Here is a 17,894-nt window from a genome sequence, read left to right as displayed (position 1 = left end):
GGAGCTGTGTGTGTACATTTACATGAGAGGCCCTCTGCATAACTATTCACATGTGTACACGCTCAATGTATGTGCATTTATTAAGTATTGTGGTAACATTTGAATTTACAAGCTGTTAATTATATTATAACAACAAAAATAGCAATGTAATAGCATAAATGTATCATGAATCATAGGAAAATGTACAAGAACAATAGCTACAGACTGTAGATTAAATTACAATAATGAATTTAAATTCTACTTCAGTTCTTACAAGAATTCAACTGTCTTTTCCACCTTTTTTTTTTTGATTTAGCATTTTTATTAAGTTTTATTTATACAGCATCAATTCAAAGCACTTTATATTGTAAAGTTCCTACAATAACCATCACATGACCCCCTATAAGCAAGCACTTGGCAACAGTGGGAAAGAAAAACTTCCTTTTAACAGGAACAAACCTGCAGGAGACTCGGGCTCAGGGAGGTGCAGCCATTAGCCGCAACCAGTTCGTGGTAAGGGGAACAAGAAGAGAGCAGAGGAAGACAGGATGAAAGGTAAACTATGGGAGAAAAAGCCAGAGTTTAATAATAACTAATGATTAAATACAGAGTGGTGTATAAACATAGAAAGCAAAAAAAGATGAGCGAAGAAGAAATCATGGGAAACCCCTAGGAGCCGAGGCCTCCTGAGCCGATGACTCCTTTTATTTTAATTTTTAACTGTGCTATTTTTCCACTAAGTCTACTTTAAGTGAGATGCTTCAGCCTTAATTTTTAGTTTATTAATAGCCACTTCTTAAAGTCTTAACCAATTGACAACCCCGAAGACTAAAAAATAGCTGATGTACCAAAAACTAGATTTTTGAATGACCACTTGAGGGTGGCTCCAAAAGTGAACCACAAACTGCCATGTGAAATGCCAAACTTTATACAGCAGATTTAATGTGTTTTCAGCTGTATGGGTTTCAGAAGCTGCATTTTAGAAGTAGACTGTAGAGGCTCTAACTTACTTACTTACTTACTTTAAATTGTGCGATATTAGGCCTGTGGCCACTTCCTGACTGGGCTCACCTCAACTTATTTAAGTCAATAAAGTCTTTGCACTTTTCAGTGCAACAGTTTAACAAATGAATTGACTTTAACAGCAGTGACGCAAATTTGGTAAATTTGGTTCTAGTATCTTATGTGTATACGTCTTAGCACTCAAGAGCAGTTTCTGTGTAATGCATTAATCCTGTCTATGGATGCACCTTACAAACCAAGTTAGCATTAGCTGACAGCTTACCCCCAACCCCCCATGCCCAGTGCTGAACCGTCACCTGTCACTCTGTTTTTACAGGTGCTTTAACTTGACTTACACATTTAATGTCAATGACTAGCCTAACGTACCTCCTTTCAAGTCTCCTTTCAAGAACCTCTTCGAATGTGACTTGCAACTATCTTTTCATTATCACTTCAACTGCAACTTTTACAGACATGCCATCTCCCTTACATATATGCAAATTTGGTTTTGACTCCTTCCTTTCAGTCTTGTAATTTCAGTTGTCATTTTCAGCTTTGTCTCATGACCAATGATTTATTCCTTACTTACCTGTTTGGTGCTATAGCTTCTGCTTCTGCTAAAGATTATACTGTGCCAAAAGAGGCACACTATCACTAGTACTAGTAGTGGTAGCACAGTGATTTTAACTTATGTAACTTAGTTTAGTTTCAGCTTCCTCTTCAAGAAAGCTCCAAAGCCACCCACCAATCAAGGGGCTAAAAGCTGTTCATAACAGAGAAGGTTGAATGCTGCCCTCTAGTGGCCCAAACTGCGGATGAACTTTACTGTAGTGTAGAGATAAGTGATAATGGTGCTACTGTAATTGCTTTTTGTGGGGAGTCTGTGGATTTAAAGTGTTTGTGCATTACTGTGGAGACCAGAAACAACATAGCACATGCCTTTGCAGCAAAATGCTGTTAGAAAAGAGCCTGAGACAGAATTGAGAAAATCAAATGATTCAGTTTTATTTATTGATTAGTTTAATTTATTGCCACTTTAGGACGAAAGGAAAAGACATGCCCATAGCATTGTCAAAATGTTACTGTTAACACCATTTAACGCTATTAACAAAATTAATAAAGTTAGCAACAAGTCCAAGTAGATTTTAGCATTTCATCCTGGAGCAAGCTTCTGCAATAATAATAATAATAACAATAATAATAATAATAATAATAATAATAATAATAATAATAATAATAATAATAATAAACTCTACGAGCAACACAAAGTGGGACTGCATTTACCTGAAAATAGCCGTCTGTTGTAGGCGGTGCTAAAAAGAGCAGAATAAACTGTACAACCTAAGCAGACTTTTTTAGACCTTAATGACTCCACTCTTTTGGCAGGCTACTGCTTTAATATGACCACATTTAAAAATGTCGAATGATACAAGTTTAAATTAATCAGCATGAAGGATTCCAACCCAGGGCACAGCTTACAAAATGCAACCGCTTCCTGGTCAGGGGGGTTTAGGAAATGTGATAAAGCAACTGTATCAAATACATCGCTTATGTTTAATATATACTGTTAATTGATCAATGTGATCAATTACTAGATCTATGTCACACATTTACACTGATGATGGTGGCCAAATAAGCTCCCAATAAGCAAGTCTCTAGTAACAAGTGTTGTCTTTACAGCTCACTTATGACATTGAACTTGTTGTCATTTAGACCAGTGCTTTGAATCTTTTTGGAGTGTGACAAGAGAGCGGTATCCATGTGTGACACCCCTTGTTACACTTTAGAAGAAAACAGCTCAAATTTAAGAAATGTCACTTTAGTATCTCATTCATCCTCTCAACTTGTGACCCTCCAGCTTTATAATGAGACCCAAGAGGAGCCCCAATCCTCAGGCTGAGTCAGGCACACGTTCACCTTAACTGACACCATGGTATTAGTGACACATGCTAAAAGGTTAATTTACCTCTTTGCAAGAATTTCAACAGGTGTGAAATAGCTTTGACCAGTAAGAACATTTTGAGGGTCTTTGACCTTCTCCTGATGACGTGCATCTCATTATAATGCTCTGTGGTCCTCCTCTTTTCCTTCACCAGAAGTCTGGCTATCTTCCTGTTTGCTTGCTGTTTCCTCTTCCTGTGTCACAGGTTGAGAGTCTGAAGTTGGACTAGTAGGCTGTGATTGGTCATTGGCTCCTTGTTCCCTCCCTGTCTCCTCGCTCAGTGTCTGCAGAGCCTCTGTGTTGCGTTCTTTCTGTTCTTGTGACCCCTCCATACTAACAGATGCATTTTCATTTTTGCTTTCATCTTTACTCCCGTCCCGACAAACCTGCCTCCGAATAGTCCGTCTGTGCTTGCTGCGACGCGACTGGTTACAGTGCAGTGTGCGTCTGCGATGCCACTGATTGAGAGACTGTTGGGCTTCCACACTGAGCTGACGGGCAGCCAGTCGTGGGCGGAAACTGCTGATGTAGTAGAGAGAGGCATATAGAGTTGTAAGGTAGTAGCCACCTGTTGATATGGGGATATAGAAAAAGGTGACATTGAGTGAGACAACCTATAAGCAGGGGGGAAACTACAAAACTACAACTACAAAGTGTCATCATAAAGTTCCACACATGTAGGGGGACTGATTAAACCCAAAGCTTAGCCCTTGGGAGTACACTAAATGCTCATATTTGTTTGTTCTTTGCGCTGTGTGACATCCCAGGCATACAGCTCTGAGGCTGCGAGAACAGAAACACCATCCACTTGCTGTTTCCTGTGTGCGAGGGGCAGCCAATCAAAAGAAAGATCACTAAAACAAAGGGGAGCTAAAACTGTTTTTTTCAGAATGCTGAAAAACTAAAGGGCTGCACCAAGGACAAAATTAAGAAAACGTAAGGATTATTTTAAGTATGCAATGCCATATTAGTAGTGCAAGAATAAAATTATAAGGGTAAGGCCCTCTATAGTCTATAGTCATCTTTAGACTTTAAAAGGCCATACTTTTTAAGTTCATGTACATCCAATCATGTGCAGTCAGGATCTTGGAGGACTACACAAGAGCCACTCCTCCATCAAAATTTAAACCGGTATGCAGATGAACACATTTGCAGGACTATAAAAAAGGCTTCACTTAAAAGAATAAGCCCTTAGTCACGTGGGCCTGGAGACCAGTGAGCAGCCATCATTAGGGAAAAATGTGCAAAGCCATTACTAGCAGATTGTTAGAGTTCCATGAAAAATGCGGACCTGTGTGCAAACATTTGCTGTTCACTCCCTGAGTAAACACATTTTAGCCCAGTTTCTTACTTTGCACAGTTTATTTACATTTATCGAGGAGTAAACACACATGTAAACTACTGGTGACTGCAGCAATCTGCTAGCCACCAAAGCAATCCCTTTGACCAATTCATCCTAGCAACTTCCAGCATCCACTCACAACCAGTCGGGGAATACACACTTTCCTCTCACAACTGATGATTTCCAGATAGTTGTTGACCAGGCAAACATAGGCATTACTGTCAGAGTGTGTTAGCAAGTCACTTACTAAGTTTCTGAGTAAAGTCAGAAAAACTTCTATTTAGTTTCAAACATGATTTACTCAAATGGAGCATCACACTTCCTCTACATTGTCCTTGAATTATAACTGGCTTACCCTCTCCTTGTAGCTGTGTGGGATCCAGCAGTTCCATCATGTAATCTGTGTCTACCTGCAAGGTGACCAGGTTGCTACGGAGCAGCACCCACGTCAGGCAGGGCAGGAAATCATCTGCTCCATACACTTTACCTGCTGTGAGGAGAACATGACTTTAAGTGGATATAGCAACCAAGCGACTCAAAGTAGAAGAGTGGTATTTACGAAACACTGCCAGGCTACCTGAGCTAGCATTGGCACTCATGCTGTGATAGATGCTCTTGCAGACTTTGAGCATGATCTCCACTTTCTTGTTTGGAGAGTAGACATCGTGCATATTATTCCATTTCTGCTGGATACGATCAAGCGTGACGGAGTCAGGAACTCCAACTCCTGCTGAACCTCCTAGTTCAGTCACCTCGTTCTTTTCCAGCAAGCGCAGGTTGCTCTGGAGACGCTCGAAGGTGCCATCATTGGTTCGGGAGGTTTCTATGCAGGAGTAGAGGTGGCTGGAGACAGGCTTCAGAGCCACTTTGTGGATGGAGAGCTCCACCAGGGTGTCTACACCAGGATCAAAAGATAGCAGAGGGATAATTATTGGAGCACTAAGCGTTCAACCACAAGGTTTTAAGAATGCAAAATATATATTCTGTCATTTATGCTGACAACAAAAACCTAAAATCATTTCTGTGTTATGTCACAGCCCACTCACCAATCTCTGAGTCGTTTAAGTCAGTTATGCTTTCCAGTAACATCTGGATTTCTGCATATTCCAGCAGTGTCTCCCTCAGTGATGTGAGTGATAATCTCACTTCCTGTAAGAACTCCGACCCTGTGACACCGCTAGAATCAGTCCCTCTCTTCGATGTCATCTCCACAAATCCCTTCACAGCCTCTGCAAATGCAGCACCTTTCTTCTCACTCAGCTCTTGCACACGATTGGACAGTCTTTTTCTCTGGCTTACCAGCCCACCCAGCGCCTGGCCCACGGCAGAAAGGCGATGTAGGACCTTATCAGCCAAACGGTGTGCTGAAGCGTGGTGATGTGACGAGCTTAGCATCTGGGGCTCCATCTCTTCCTCTATGCTGCTGATTGAAAGCGAGTCAAGCTCGAGTGATGGAGGCTGGAGCAAGGAAGAAGGCCTGGGTGGAGGCAGCCAGACGCCATCCTCAATCCAGGACACCCTGTGAGGAGACTGAGGCACGGGGCTGCTGTGGCGCTGCAACTCAGGTGTTCCATTTCTGGGGGTGGAGGAAGTGGATGAAGGTAGGCTCCCCGTGCTCACCCTCTGAGGCTGGGCGATTACTAAATCCCGACTGGGCCGCCGGAGGACCACCCCTGCTGGTGTTTGCTCAGTTGGTGCAGAATCAGCGGAACAGGCTCTGATTAAACCTGAATAACATCACAGTTTTTTGCAATGAATTTAACTGATCCCACTTACTGATATCACAAGTGACATAAACAGAAAGACAGGACTGGCATTTTAACTATTTCTGAAATATGATGTACCTCTGACAGTCTCAAAAACAACCATAGGAATTAGTTTTGTCCACTTGCTACGCAGGGCTAACTTGTCAGAGCTAGCAATTAACAGTGTGGTCAAGCCATGTGCAAGTGTAGAGCAAGACGACAGAACAGCTGACAATGATTAAAGTATTTTAATAAGTGCTAACCCACATGAATGCTTTTTGTGGTGATATTTCCATTTAGTTTTAAAAGCTCGCACAAAGCCACTTCCTGTTTGCACCAGACACAGTGGATTTTTTTCTCCCCCTGACCTGCAGGAACAGCATACTCTCTGTGGCCCAGGACTTCCTGATTTAGAAACTCCTGTGTTTTTGCCTCTCACACACTTCAGCAGAACTGACCAGGACTGCATGTACAAAATGTATGGAAAACACAGTTACGAGTTTATTGGTAGGCTTATTTTTTATAAAGGGAAGAAAAGGTTTTTAGGGGTTTAAACAGTGCAAGGAGAGGAACTTTAAGTTCAAAGCATCTCCTGATCTGGATAGATAGAAGCATTGTTTTCCAAAACTGTGAGGGGAAATGAAACTACACTGTCTAACATTGCTGTTCAGAACTGAGGAAGCTTTTTTTTATATTGGGTGAAATCTGAAGTTGGTGCACTGACCTGAGCTCTCTGTATTGGGAGCAGGGGTTTCTTGCTCCAAAGAGATGGCTCGTTTACTTTGTAACCCTGCGCCTGCCCATTGCCGGGTGGTGCTGAGGCGTCTGAAATTTGACGGCTGTGCGGCAGCTGGCCTGTGGGTCAGCCACTCGTCTCCGTGTTCACGGAGGTAGAGGGGATTGATGATACACAGGGCCCCGTTTGTGGACGTCAGCTAGTGAAAAAAAACACATACATACAGTGTTAACAGGATAGAACGCAACATTGGTTACATAATAGACACATATAACCACTTTAGAAAGTTAAATTATTCTTAATTTAAATATTCTTGTGGGCACCTGAACATTATTTTGGAGTGGTGCTTCTGGTTGCATGATGAATGTTCTGTTTCTGAGACAATTACCAGGCTATTGATTTACCCACTGAAGGAAGTAAAGACACCATTTCCCCTTAAGTCCCTCCCCCTCCCTCACAAAAATCTACACACACGTAGATAAGCAACATACCTGTATGGAGCACATCATGCTGCTTGGTTCCCTTTGGGACATTTGATCAGTCTGTTGATCAGGCGGTGGTGGAAAGCCAAGTTTCTGCAACAGAGATATCAGTGAAATTAGCTGACAAGGCTCCTCAACACAGTTTTGTATTGTTTTGTTGAAGATTATGAAAGGCAAAAGCTCAGGAAGGCCCGGACGCACTAGGTTCAAGCTGTGAAAGACGCTCTTTTTTTGTGTCTGTTACGCTGTAGATCCAGCGAGGAATGTGGAGACAAACATCCAGCACATCCCTGAAACACAGAGGGAGAGAGATCCAAGAGATAAACAGACAGGATTTGGTTAAACACAGGTTCGAACAGTCTTTCACAATGTCCACAGTTCCACCAATAACCAAGCATGGAGAGTTTTTTATGTAGCTGAGACAGGAGATTCTTACCTGGTCAGAGAGTAGAAGAGCACCAGCTGAGTCAAGTCAGAGAAAGACAGATGAGACTCAGACAGTTGGAAAACTGTCAGAGAGAAACAGAAAGAGTGGGCAGCTTTAGTCTCATTCTGAAATGCTCTGGTGAAAAATACTTTCCTGGAAATGCACCAAAGTTTATACCAGAAAAAAACTAAAAGGGAACTTAAGATAAGCCAGCGTTAGGGTTTCACATATTTCCACAGTAGCTTTACAGCTTGATTATTTCCTGGCAGTGTGTGGTTTATAAAGCCTGAAGAGGGTGTTGCAGGCTGGAGGAGTCAGATGACCCTTTAGTGTTTGATTTTTTTTAATCTTTTAGATACATCATGTAGATCAGTAAGTGGAAAAGTTTGGTAAATAAATAAAATAGGACCAGAGTTTTATGTTTTAATCTGCATCAATCTACAATAACTGCCATGTCTGCAGGTACACAAACCTGAGAAGAGAAAGTGCAACCATGACGTTACTAGGTTATTTTCTATTTATCGGTTCAGTTTGACATGTTTGACAGAAGTACTGACTCATAAAATAACCACTAAAAATGACGCAGGGAAATTGGTAGCTTGGTCACACAGACACACACACAAGCACAAGCACATACATGCACGCCCGAGCGCACACACACACGCACAGATGTTTGCATGTGGCGGGATCCTACCTGCTCCTGTGCATTTGATATTATAATCAAAGACTTCCTCATTCTGCGCTCCGGCAGACACACACAGCAGGCTTGGCTGAGACGTCACAGAGTCCCGCACAACCAGGAAACTCTGCAGGGAAACACACGTGTGACTCATTTAAAGATTTCAACTGTCACAGAAACCTGTTAAGCAGGAGAACGTTTACTTTTAACCCTCTCAGGCTCAAATTAAACTTTTTGTTGCTAATGCACAACCAAGTCCTGCAGTGGTACTTCTGAGTAAAAAAAACTCATAAAATATGTATGTGGGGTAATCAGGTTGTTAGTTTTTAACTGTTGCAAATCGGCAACGCCTGCCTCGAGAGGGTTAAATGTTCACGCTGGCAGGCTACAAGGCGTGGCCAGATGGTAAGCAGGCAGCAGTAAGAGAACAACTGAGTGATGGATGGACACAGAGAGAAAAAAAACTATTTTAGCGTGTGGTTTACAAAGAAATGTGTCAGAATTTCTGTGACAAGAGTCAATTGATTTGATCTCGACGTGACAGAGCGTCATGCACACTGCAAATGTCTAAGGGCTCATGCATTAAGTGCTGATAAGTGTTTGTTTGCCCACTCAGAGATGCTGATATGAATCTGTAGATGATGGTTAACTCTGAGTGACGAACCAGTGTGGCTTAGGACCGCTCACATCACATGATTTTCTTTAACCATGTTCTATTCTTCATGTTTTATTTTGCGCATGCATCAAAACTAAAACCTGAAACTGAGCCCCACAACACTGTTAGTGCGCAAATCCATCTTCATTAAAACAAATCAAATCCTATACAAGAAAACCTTGAAAACCGAGGGTTTCAAAGAGTGGCCCACAGGCCGGTGGCAGGACTCGTTCATATTTCATGCAGCCCTTGAGTCTGACAAGAAGAGAGAGCTCTCTACTGTGCATTTTATTCACTCACAGTTCACACCACATGTGTGATACAGCAGCACACACCACGACCCCAAAGATGTTGTTTCTTTTCTAGCTTCTGTTTTAGCCATCAGAGCCGACTAAACTGTCTTAACTCATGGTGGAAAAACTATAAACCAGTACAAGAGTGGACTAAAGTAAATAAACACAAATGCTAACACAAAATGCCACCATCTTCCGAACAACCATAATCATAACGATAACTAAAAGAGTTTTACGTGTGTAGTTTCCTGCCCAGCTTTCAACCATGTGCTGACTCCTTAAACTGGCACTCAGGGATACCTGCAGCAAAGAAATATGTCGTGCAGAAATAGACTGTAAGTTCAGGGTAATTTATTACTGTAGAAGTACAGGGTTATTATACAGTAATAGGGATTATTAACAAGTAGAGATCATTTATGACAGTCTTCTCCGGTGTGGCATCCTATTAAATTCACCTGAAGACCGTGCAATGCTCAGAGAAACTGCAGAAAACCCAAGAGCTACATCTAATACCGACACCTCAGTTAGCACTAAATGATACAGTACGATTATAAAAGGACTGAATGGCTTGTATGGAACAGTTGCCAGGAGAAACCAGAGCTTAATTTTGCAAAGTTGGATGTGAACAAACCACAAGACTTCTGGAACAATGTTCTCTGGACAGATGAGACCAAAGTGAAAGTGATTGGCCGTAATGCACATCGCCACGTTTGGCAAAAACCAAACACAGCTTTTTTAGTACAGAAACCTCATACCAGCTGTCAGGCACGCTGGAGGAAGGGTGATGATTCGGGCTTGAGAACTGGATACTTTGCATTACTGAACTCCTCTGCAAGTATTTTAGAGTCAAATGTGAGGCCATCTGTCTGACAACTAAAGCTTGACCCAGAGTGGGTCATGCAACAGGACAATGATCCCAAACACAGCAGTGAATCTATGACAGAATGGCTGAAAAAGAAGAAAATGAAGGCATCGGAATGGCCCAGTCAAACTGCCCACTCTCTGTGTGACTTTATTAGTTTGAAGAAATACTTCTGCTAAAGGTGGGTTTACAAGCTAATGAATCAGAGGATGTACTTTCTACTTGATGTTATAGAGCTGATAAACAATGACAGTATGACATTTGTTGTCGTTCATGTGAGGTTGCATTTGAATAATTTGAAGACCTTCTAAAGAGCAGATGATCTTTATATGTGCTGACATGCAAAACCTTAGCAGTGAAAGTGGCTGCGCTTTCTTTTTCGCATTACTGTGAATAGGGTCTTGCAGTTAGGGCATTTATTTTTAGGTTCTTACTCTCAGATCATATCAAACTCATTCTGTCTTTAAACGTGCCTTGTGACTAGCTTTTGTAAAGGCCTCATTGAATCAGGCACTGCTGTAACTCGAGCGGGCTAACGTGATTCATGTATTTTAACTTAGATGGCATAAAAATGTACAAGAAACAGGATCAGTTACAGTCAGTGATGAGGCTAAAACGTTGTACTGCTGACTCTAGCCTCGTCAGTGATGGTAAAAGACTAATCTTGTTCCTGGTATTTGTCCACTTTAGAAAAAAATGTGAAGTGTTTCTGTTTCTGGTGTGAATATCTCAAGAGGCCCTTTCACTTCTTCATGTCTCCTTTTATACACAGAGCTTTGCTTTGTCTGCACAGAGACTTGCATCGATCACGACACCTTTTTTGGAAGCAAAGACAATAAAACGGCCAGTTGAGACACAATTAACTTGAGTAAAGCAAAACGCATGTAATCCCAGGCAACGGCTCTGTCAAGTAGTTACATCATCACAGCCAAATTCAAAGGTGCTCTTTAGACCAGCACACATTTACAAACATGTACAGAGGAAGTGGTTTTCAGGCTCTGTGTGTACAAAAATAAAGACTGACAAGCTTACTTGAAGTCACCAAACTCTGAGCACAGAAACACACCGAAAGACAGCAAAAACGGCGGCGATTAGGAAAAATATATCTTCCACTGATTCATAACAGCCATCTTACTGTTTGCCATTCATAAAAACAAGAAGAAATGAGTCAATCAACCCTCCCTTCCAACATCTGATTGAACAAAAGTCGACTACAACCTCCACAGCATTCTGCTTATCACATTATGCCAGTAAACTTGTCTCTTAACACTTAATACAAAACAAAAAAAGCACACTCCTCCTCCATAACACATTTGTCACGGTTCAACGACTTGTTGCTGCCAGTCAGAGTTTTGCATTTCAGTGTAATTGTCTCCATGTCACGCTTTATAATAACCGAGAACAATGAATACGTAAAGCATCATACGTTGTTACTTTGTTACTTACATTCCCTGCGAGTGCAGCAGCCAAACCCACCATGAAATGTCATTTCCCTGACATGAACTTGCTTTTATTCAGCACTACTTCTGCATTTAAAACCGTTCGTTGTGTTATCAGACCTCAAATAGAAAAAAAAGAAGGAACTACATTTAAGTGACGAGTGCATGTCAACATTCAGACCCACAAAAAACACTTGGTTGCTAGAGAAAATTTAAATGATGCCCGCGACTTCGAGCTTGGGAACGCAAAAAGCAGCGAAACTGGGAGAGGAAGCAGAAGAGAGGACACACTGGGAAGTGGGAGACACTGGCGGGAAACTGAGAAAAAAATAAAGAACTAAGATTTCTTTTTTTAAAAATAGTCTAAAAGTAAATGCAAAGTAAGTAAGTCATTAAATGTAAAGTTGTTTTATTGCATAAGAGTTGTCAAAATTGAATCGACTGAGTAGCAGTTGATTAAACTGGTCAAATTCTAATAAAATATGACTATCAAGTGGGCTGTTATAGCAAATGCCGTAATGGTCCAATTGGGAAAGTGAATCTGTTGGGCGTTTTTTGGCCGTCGGACAACGATTCTGATCGCCACACTGCCAAATAGGACAAGGGGAAAGAAAAAAAACTGAGTAGCAGGCAATGACTAAGATCAAGGACGTGTGAGGAAACAGAGTCATTATTTAGTGTTAGTGGGAAGCTTTACAGGGAGATCCTTGAATGATTTGATCAATCATCTGGACTTCATTTGACACACACTGGACGCTTGATGTCACATAATAACAGCGAGAGTCATTCAGTGATGTCTGCTCTTACCCCAGCAGGTGTCCCACAGATAGCAGCGTGAGCCCCCTCTCTGTCCCAGGCTCCCCCAGGGCACCAGGCCTCCTGGCAGCCTTTCAGCTGATCCAGCAGTGACAGTTTCCTCCTGCTGCTCCTCCATGGGATGGCTGTTGTCCCATTAACTGAACTGTGAACAGCCCTGGACACAAACACATTGACATATTTTTGTCTACATCTATGGACATCAGCTGTAGATAAAACAGAAGGTCCATTCAGTAAAAAAGACAATCTGGGTAGTTAACAGTGCATAATTCAGCAAAAAAAAGTATACAAAACTAAGAAAGTTTCCTCTAAGATTTGGCTTCTGGGACAATCATTTTTAATAACTAGACATCAAACTCAAGACAATGTTAGACAGAGAATTAAACACAAGCACATTAGTGGTATAGAAATAGCTGATACTCACATGTGTCAGGCTGGCTCGGTTAGTTGGCGTATCTTCCCTCCTTTACACTGTTAGCAGTTTCTACACATATTGCAATCTTCCCACTCTTGAACTCTTTCTTTCTGCGCAGTGCAAAGTGTTGCTTAAGAGTTCAGAATAGCTGAAATAGGAAGCTGTCATCTTTCTCACTAACACGTCGTCAAAAGGTTTCGCGGCAAAATTTTCTTAAGTTTCTCAAATTCAGGTATTTGATGTACGGCTCTCATGCTCGCCTGCTTCTGCCTCCTGCTCACGCTGGCATTTAATGTAGTTTCAATTTTCATGTGAATGTTCACGACACCTTCTTCACCCTTCCCTCCCCCCTCCAAGTCTGCCTGTGGTTAACCCAGCTCTGACTACAGCGTGGAGAGAGAGAAAACACTGCATGTTCTCTAAAGAGCTATGTGCCTATTTTCTTACTCTCTCTGCAGCACCTTTCTTCTGATCTGATTCTGAACTGTAAAACCATCAAAGCTAAGAACAGCCAATGGTCTGAGAATGCTTCACCATGTCTTCATCTCTGTGACAATTATAGACAAACATCATCTGATTAAAGTAAGATCATACGGATGGTTTTACTTTTCATGTGTGAGAACTCGCTCACAGCGGAGGATGGACAAAGTCATTGAGATTCAGTTCCAACAACTGGTGAGAAATGCTGAGTGTGGGAAGAGTAAATGGATAAATAAATAAAAGCATGCACAGTGAAATTATTGAAAAAGTCTGAAAGATTGATTAGTGATATAAACGTTTTTTTGGGGTTTTTTTTTAAAGACCAGATTATAACAAATATACAATAAGAAAAATGTACACAAATGAATTTAAAGCTACTCTACTTCTTGTCAGAGTGCGGCCTTTAAAGCCTGATTTTCTTGGAGTTCCTGGGCTGGCTGATCCCTCTGGATCCACCCCTGGATGAAGTTTCACCTGGTTTCCTCCTTCCTACCTGTTTAAGATTATTAATCATTATTATATCTGCGCCAATTCTTTGCCAGGTCGTCATTGCCAATATGGTGAACTTTAGGTCACTTTTGTAACTATTATTGTTGTTTATGATCATCTGTCTGTAGTAATCCTGTCTCTCTCCCTGCTCCCAGCTCTCTTGGAAATCTTGCCTCCTTGGAAACACACTTGTCAGCTGCCTGTGGAAACCTCCAGCTCATCACCCACTCTCTGTAACGTGTGAAGAAGAAGGAGGACTCACCTGATCACCAGCCTGCCCACCCTCTGCCTGTTGCTAGCTTTTGGCTTGCCACCTGCCACCCACAGACGCCCTCCATGACTCCATTCATGTACAGTACAAGTGTTGTAGCTACATTTACATTTTACAAATTCTCTGTCAATACTATGCCTCTTCTGAACTGCTGTTAACTCTGTATTTCCTCTCTGGCAGAGCTCCTCTCCACTAGTTCTTCACAGTGATCACAACAAGAGCGCAACAAGCTACCCTAAAACAATCCAATGGTAAAAGCAATACACCTGCAAATATCAGGTGAAGGATAAAATGCTGTACAAAAATTACCGACGTGTCTGAATGTTCCACCGCAGCTACGGGACGCTGTTCTGTGGGTAGACGAGCGATAAGGAACGCTGTGTTCAGAGGAAGATAGCACAGCACACCAACATGAAAACCTCACTCTAGCTGTGAAGCACGGTGGAGGGAGCATCATGGTTTGTGGCTGCTTTGTTGCCCCAGGTTGATGGAAATCGTGCATTCATCGAGGCAACAATGAATTTTAATTGCATTAAGAATTCTTCAGAAGAATGTGAACAAAGTATGAAGCTGTGGAGAGTTTTGGTGACAATAACCCAAAGCATGAAAAGTGGACCAACCACAGTATGGCTGATAAAGAAAAAAAGTGTTTTGGCATTTCCAGCACAGACCTGACCTCAGCCCAGCGGTTCTCAAAGTTTGTCTGGCGTGCCCTACTTTAGACACTGAAAATAGTTCACTCGCCACACACACTAACCCCACAGTATTTTATAAACCATTATCAATTAAATTAAATTCCAAAACGTTGATTTTGTTCATTTGGTATGTCCAGATCAACAGAATCTTTTGGGATTTCCTTACCTGAATGATTGAGTATACATTTGTGGTTAATATTTCCTCTTCACCTCTTTGTGGGTCACATAAGCATCTACAAGACACATCCGATGGAGGTTTTGCTGCTAAAGGAGGTGCAAGTAAGCAAACCTAGTGTAGTTTACTCACTTTTGCCAGCCTGTTACGTGAGTGATTATATAACATGTTCAAGATCTGAATGGATTAATTTAGTCACTTTGTCCATATTTGCACCTTACTGCTAATTGCATTTTAAATAACCAGTGTATAAATACTGGTAATTCAAAATCAGTTGCACTTTTTCTTGCAACTTTATTTAGAAAAATAGAAGTATTGGAAGTAAAGACTGGGCTGAACATGTCTGAGGCTATTTTCTGTCATGGTACCTCATCTCAGCCTTACGAAGAAACCACAGACTGAGGTGTTGCTGTTTGGTCACCATTTCCGTGGCAAGCAGACTTCTAGTTTTAGTTTTAGAAGCAGCATTGTCACACCTGCAGCTTAAATCATATCCTGCCAACACCATGACACTAACCATCAGTTTAAAACCAGGTTAAAACTTCCTCCCCATTGTCGATGTTGCTTAGTTTGTAAAAAACTACAGAACCAGAGATTATGCACATTCTGATACTTTCAGATCAATGCATGCAATCATAAATAAAAGCGACTTTGGGAGATCCTTGATGTTTATCTACTGCTGTCATCGGGTCTGAAATGGGTCATGCAAAAGTATTTTGTTCTTATTGAATGCTTGCATGTTAACACATCTACAAGGCTAAAAATAAACTGCACACGTTAGCTTGTGTTAGTATTCACCTGAAAATACCAGTGTGCAAAGTAAAGCCTTGAAAGCACGGTAGCAGAATTTCATTCAGTTTACATCATAACAAACTATATCTGGCAATACATTGGGGTAATTTAATGTGCACTGACATGAGGCCACCTTAAAAATAGACCTATAATGATAATTTCCAGTTCCATATTTTATTCTCAGACTCTAAAAAAGGTTTCCATGAATCTTTATTAATCTTACAACCGTATGCAAATGTTTAAGTATTATTTAACCTTTGCTTTGGGCAAATTCATATACTTAATGACAAATTGGTATGAATGATTTCTTTCACTTTAATATGCACCCATATAGTAAATTAACTTTCATTATATTGCATATTTACGTGCCTTTGCGATTTACCTGTATGACAGTACATGACAACAACATACACTTGACAAAAATGCGGGGGCATTAAGAGACAATTTTTCAGGCTTGAGTTAAATGTGTTAAGTATATTTATACAGCATTATGAAGCATAGAGGTAGCTTCCGGCTCAAAAACATGAAGGTGTGGAAGTGACTTAAACCTGCGTCCCATCTGAAGGCCACTCGATAGCAACAGCTGTGGTTGCAAAAAGACTTTCAGTCCTGTAGAGGTGTGTGGTAAAACAGCGTTCTGACTTGACCTCTGTGAACACTTTATTGGTGAGTTTATGGGCTCAGTCGCTTGTTTTGTTGTCTTTGTCATACATTATTTAAAAATGTAGAATTATCTATGATCATAACATGGTAGCTACAGTCACCTTGTGTACTGTCTATGGCAGGGGTGTCAGATATTACGCCCTAAGCTGAAACATAAGACTTACACTTTTCATAGGTTTTACATCTTTGCCTCTTAGTGAAGAGGTCCCCCAGGACCATTCACACTACACCAATGTAGTTAACTACTATAGAAATTTGTTTTATTATTACAGGACAGTCTGGGCAATTATATATTAAGATATTCCAGGGATTAAATATGCCATTACACTTCTTTACACCGAGACTGAATGTGGCCTATACTGTAAAATGAGTTTGACATCCCTGGTCTATGATCTGCTTTGGCTCCTCCTCTTCCTTTAAACCCACCTTTCTTGTCATTGACTTCTTCGTGTAAACAGGAGGCTTAAGCAATATGAAGGTGGACCTTCGATGTTCACAGCCAACGCTGTGTGCCTGATGTGACCCTAATAAGCTCCTTTCTCTGACATCATACAGAGCCAGGAAAAAACTGTTAGAAAACACCCATCACTGTAGTAGTGACAGAAACAGGGCAAGACCATATATTTCATGTTTATATAATGTGTGCACTTTTTTTAAAGTTTCTCAACAAGATTTTTTAATATTTTGAAGCATGACAAAATTAGGCACATGAGGCAGACTGTATCTTACCACGTTACCTAGGTTACTCTGTGTGGTGTATTTGGTGTAAATATAGTGTTTCTGAGCTCTCCTGTAAAATCTGTTTCCTTCTAATTAATCTAAGTTCATTCATTTGCTATAATGAAATGCCTGCAGAGCCTGCGAGAAGTTGGAAAATGTTGAAAAATAACAGCCTTTTTGGGGAAAACAGCATTCATTCTTATGCAGATTTATGCAGGTAGATGCTCCAAAAAACAATCTACACCATATGGGGTAGACTGAGGCTGCAGGGCTAAAGCGATATTTTCCTGTGTGACAAGGGCAGCAGTGGAGAGAGAGAAACCTCAAGGCCCTGGAAGGATGCTGTCATCAGGATGAAGTTTAGGAGATCCATTACACTGAGGTGTGATACATTGTTATAGCAGAACACATAATAAAGAAACAATATTAGCATTGATTGGTCTCATTGGTACCGGCGTACAAAGTTAAGCCACAAACATTCGCGACAGAAAGAGTCGTTCTAAAAATCTCACTTAATTCAAGAGTGCCACGGTAACGATTTAGGAATCACAGCAACTCAGGTATGAAGTATACAAAGCGGTGTTGCCGAGGTGAGGTGATGGTGTGTAAAAGTCACCAAGACCCAACATCTGCAGACCCCCCCTGGCTTTAACGTAAGCAGGAGCGTCATGGCAGTGGTTTCTGAGCAGCTCCTGTAGGTGTGTTGTGCATGTGGTCCTATACTTTGTCCATGTAGCATACATAACCACAGTGTAACCAACTCCTCTATGAAAGACTTAACAGAAGTGAAAATGA

General features: G+C 41.2%; 1 protein-coding gene across 1 annotated transcript; it reads right to left on the bottom strand.

The window, feature by feature from the left end:
- Window positions 1–2,237: 2,237 nt before the first annotated feature.
- LOC113036980 (ras and Rab interactor 2) lies at window positions 2,238–13,103 on the bottom strand. The gene is given in 12 exon segments (XM_075410394.1): window positions 2,238–3,491; window positions 4,621–4,755; window positions 4,843–5,160; window positions 5,312–5,992; window positions 6,735–6,945; window positions 7,238–7,303; window positions 7,305–7,321; window positions 7,430–7,518; window positions 7,665–7,737; window positions 8,350–8,461; window positions 12,391–12,556; window positions 12,824–13,103. Coding segments are annotated over 12 exon segments (2,322 nt in total). The 5' UTR covers window positions 12,826–13,103; the 3' UTR covers window positions 2,238–3,039.
- Window positions 13,104–17,894: the final 4,791 nt, after the last annotated feature.

The sequence above is a fragment of the Astatotilapia calliptera genome, chromosome 14, assembly GCF_900246225.1.
Source record: "Astatotilapia calliptera chromosome 14, fAstCal1.2, whole genome shotgun sequence".
In the NCBI taxonomy this organism is placed as follows: Eukaryota; Metazoa; Chordata; class Actinopteri; order Cichliformes; family Cichlidae; genus Astatotilapia; species Astatotilapia calliptera.
This window is presented reverse-complemented; position numbering and strand designations above follow the sequence as displayed.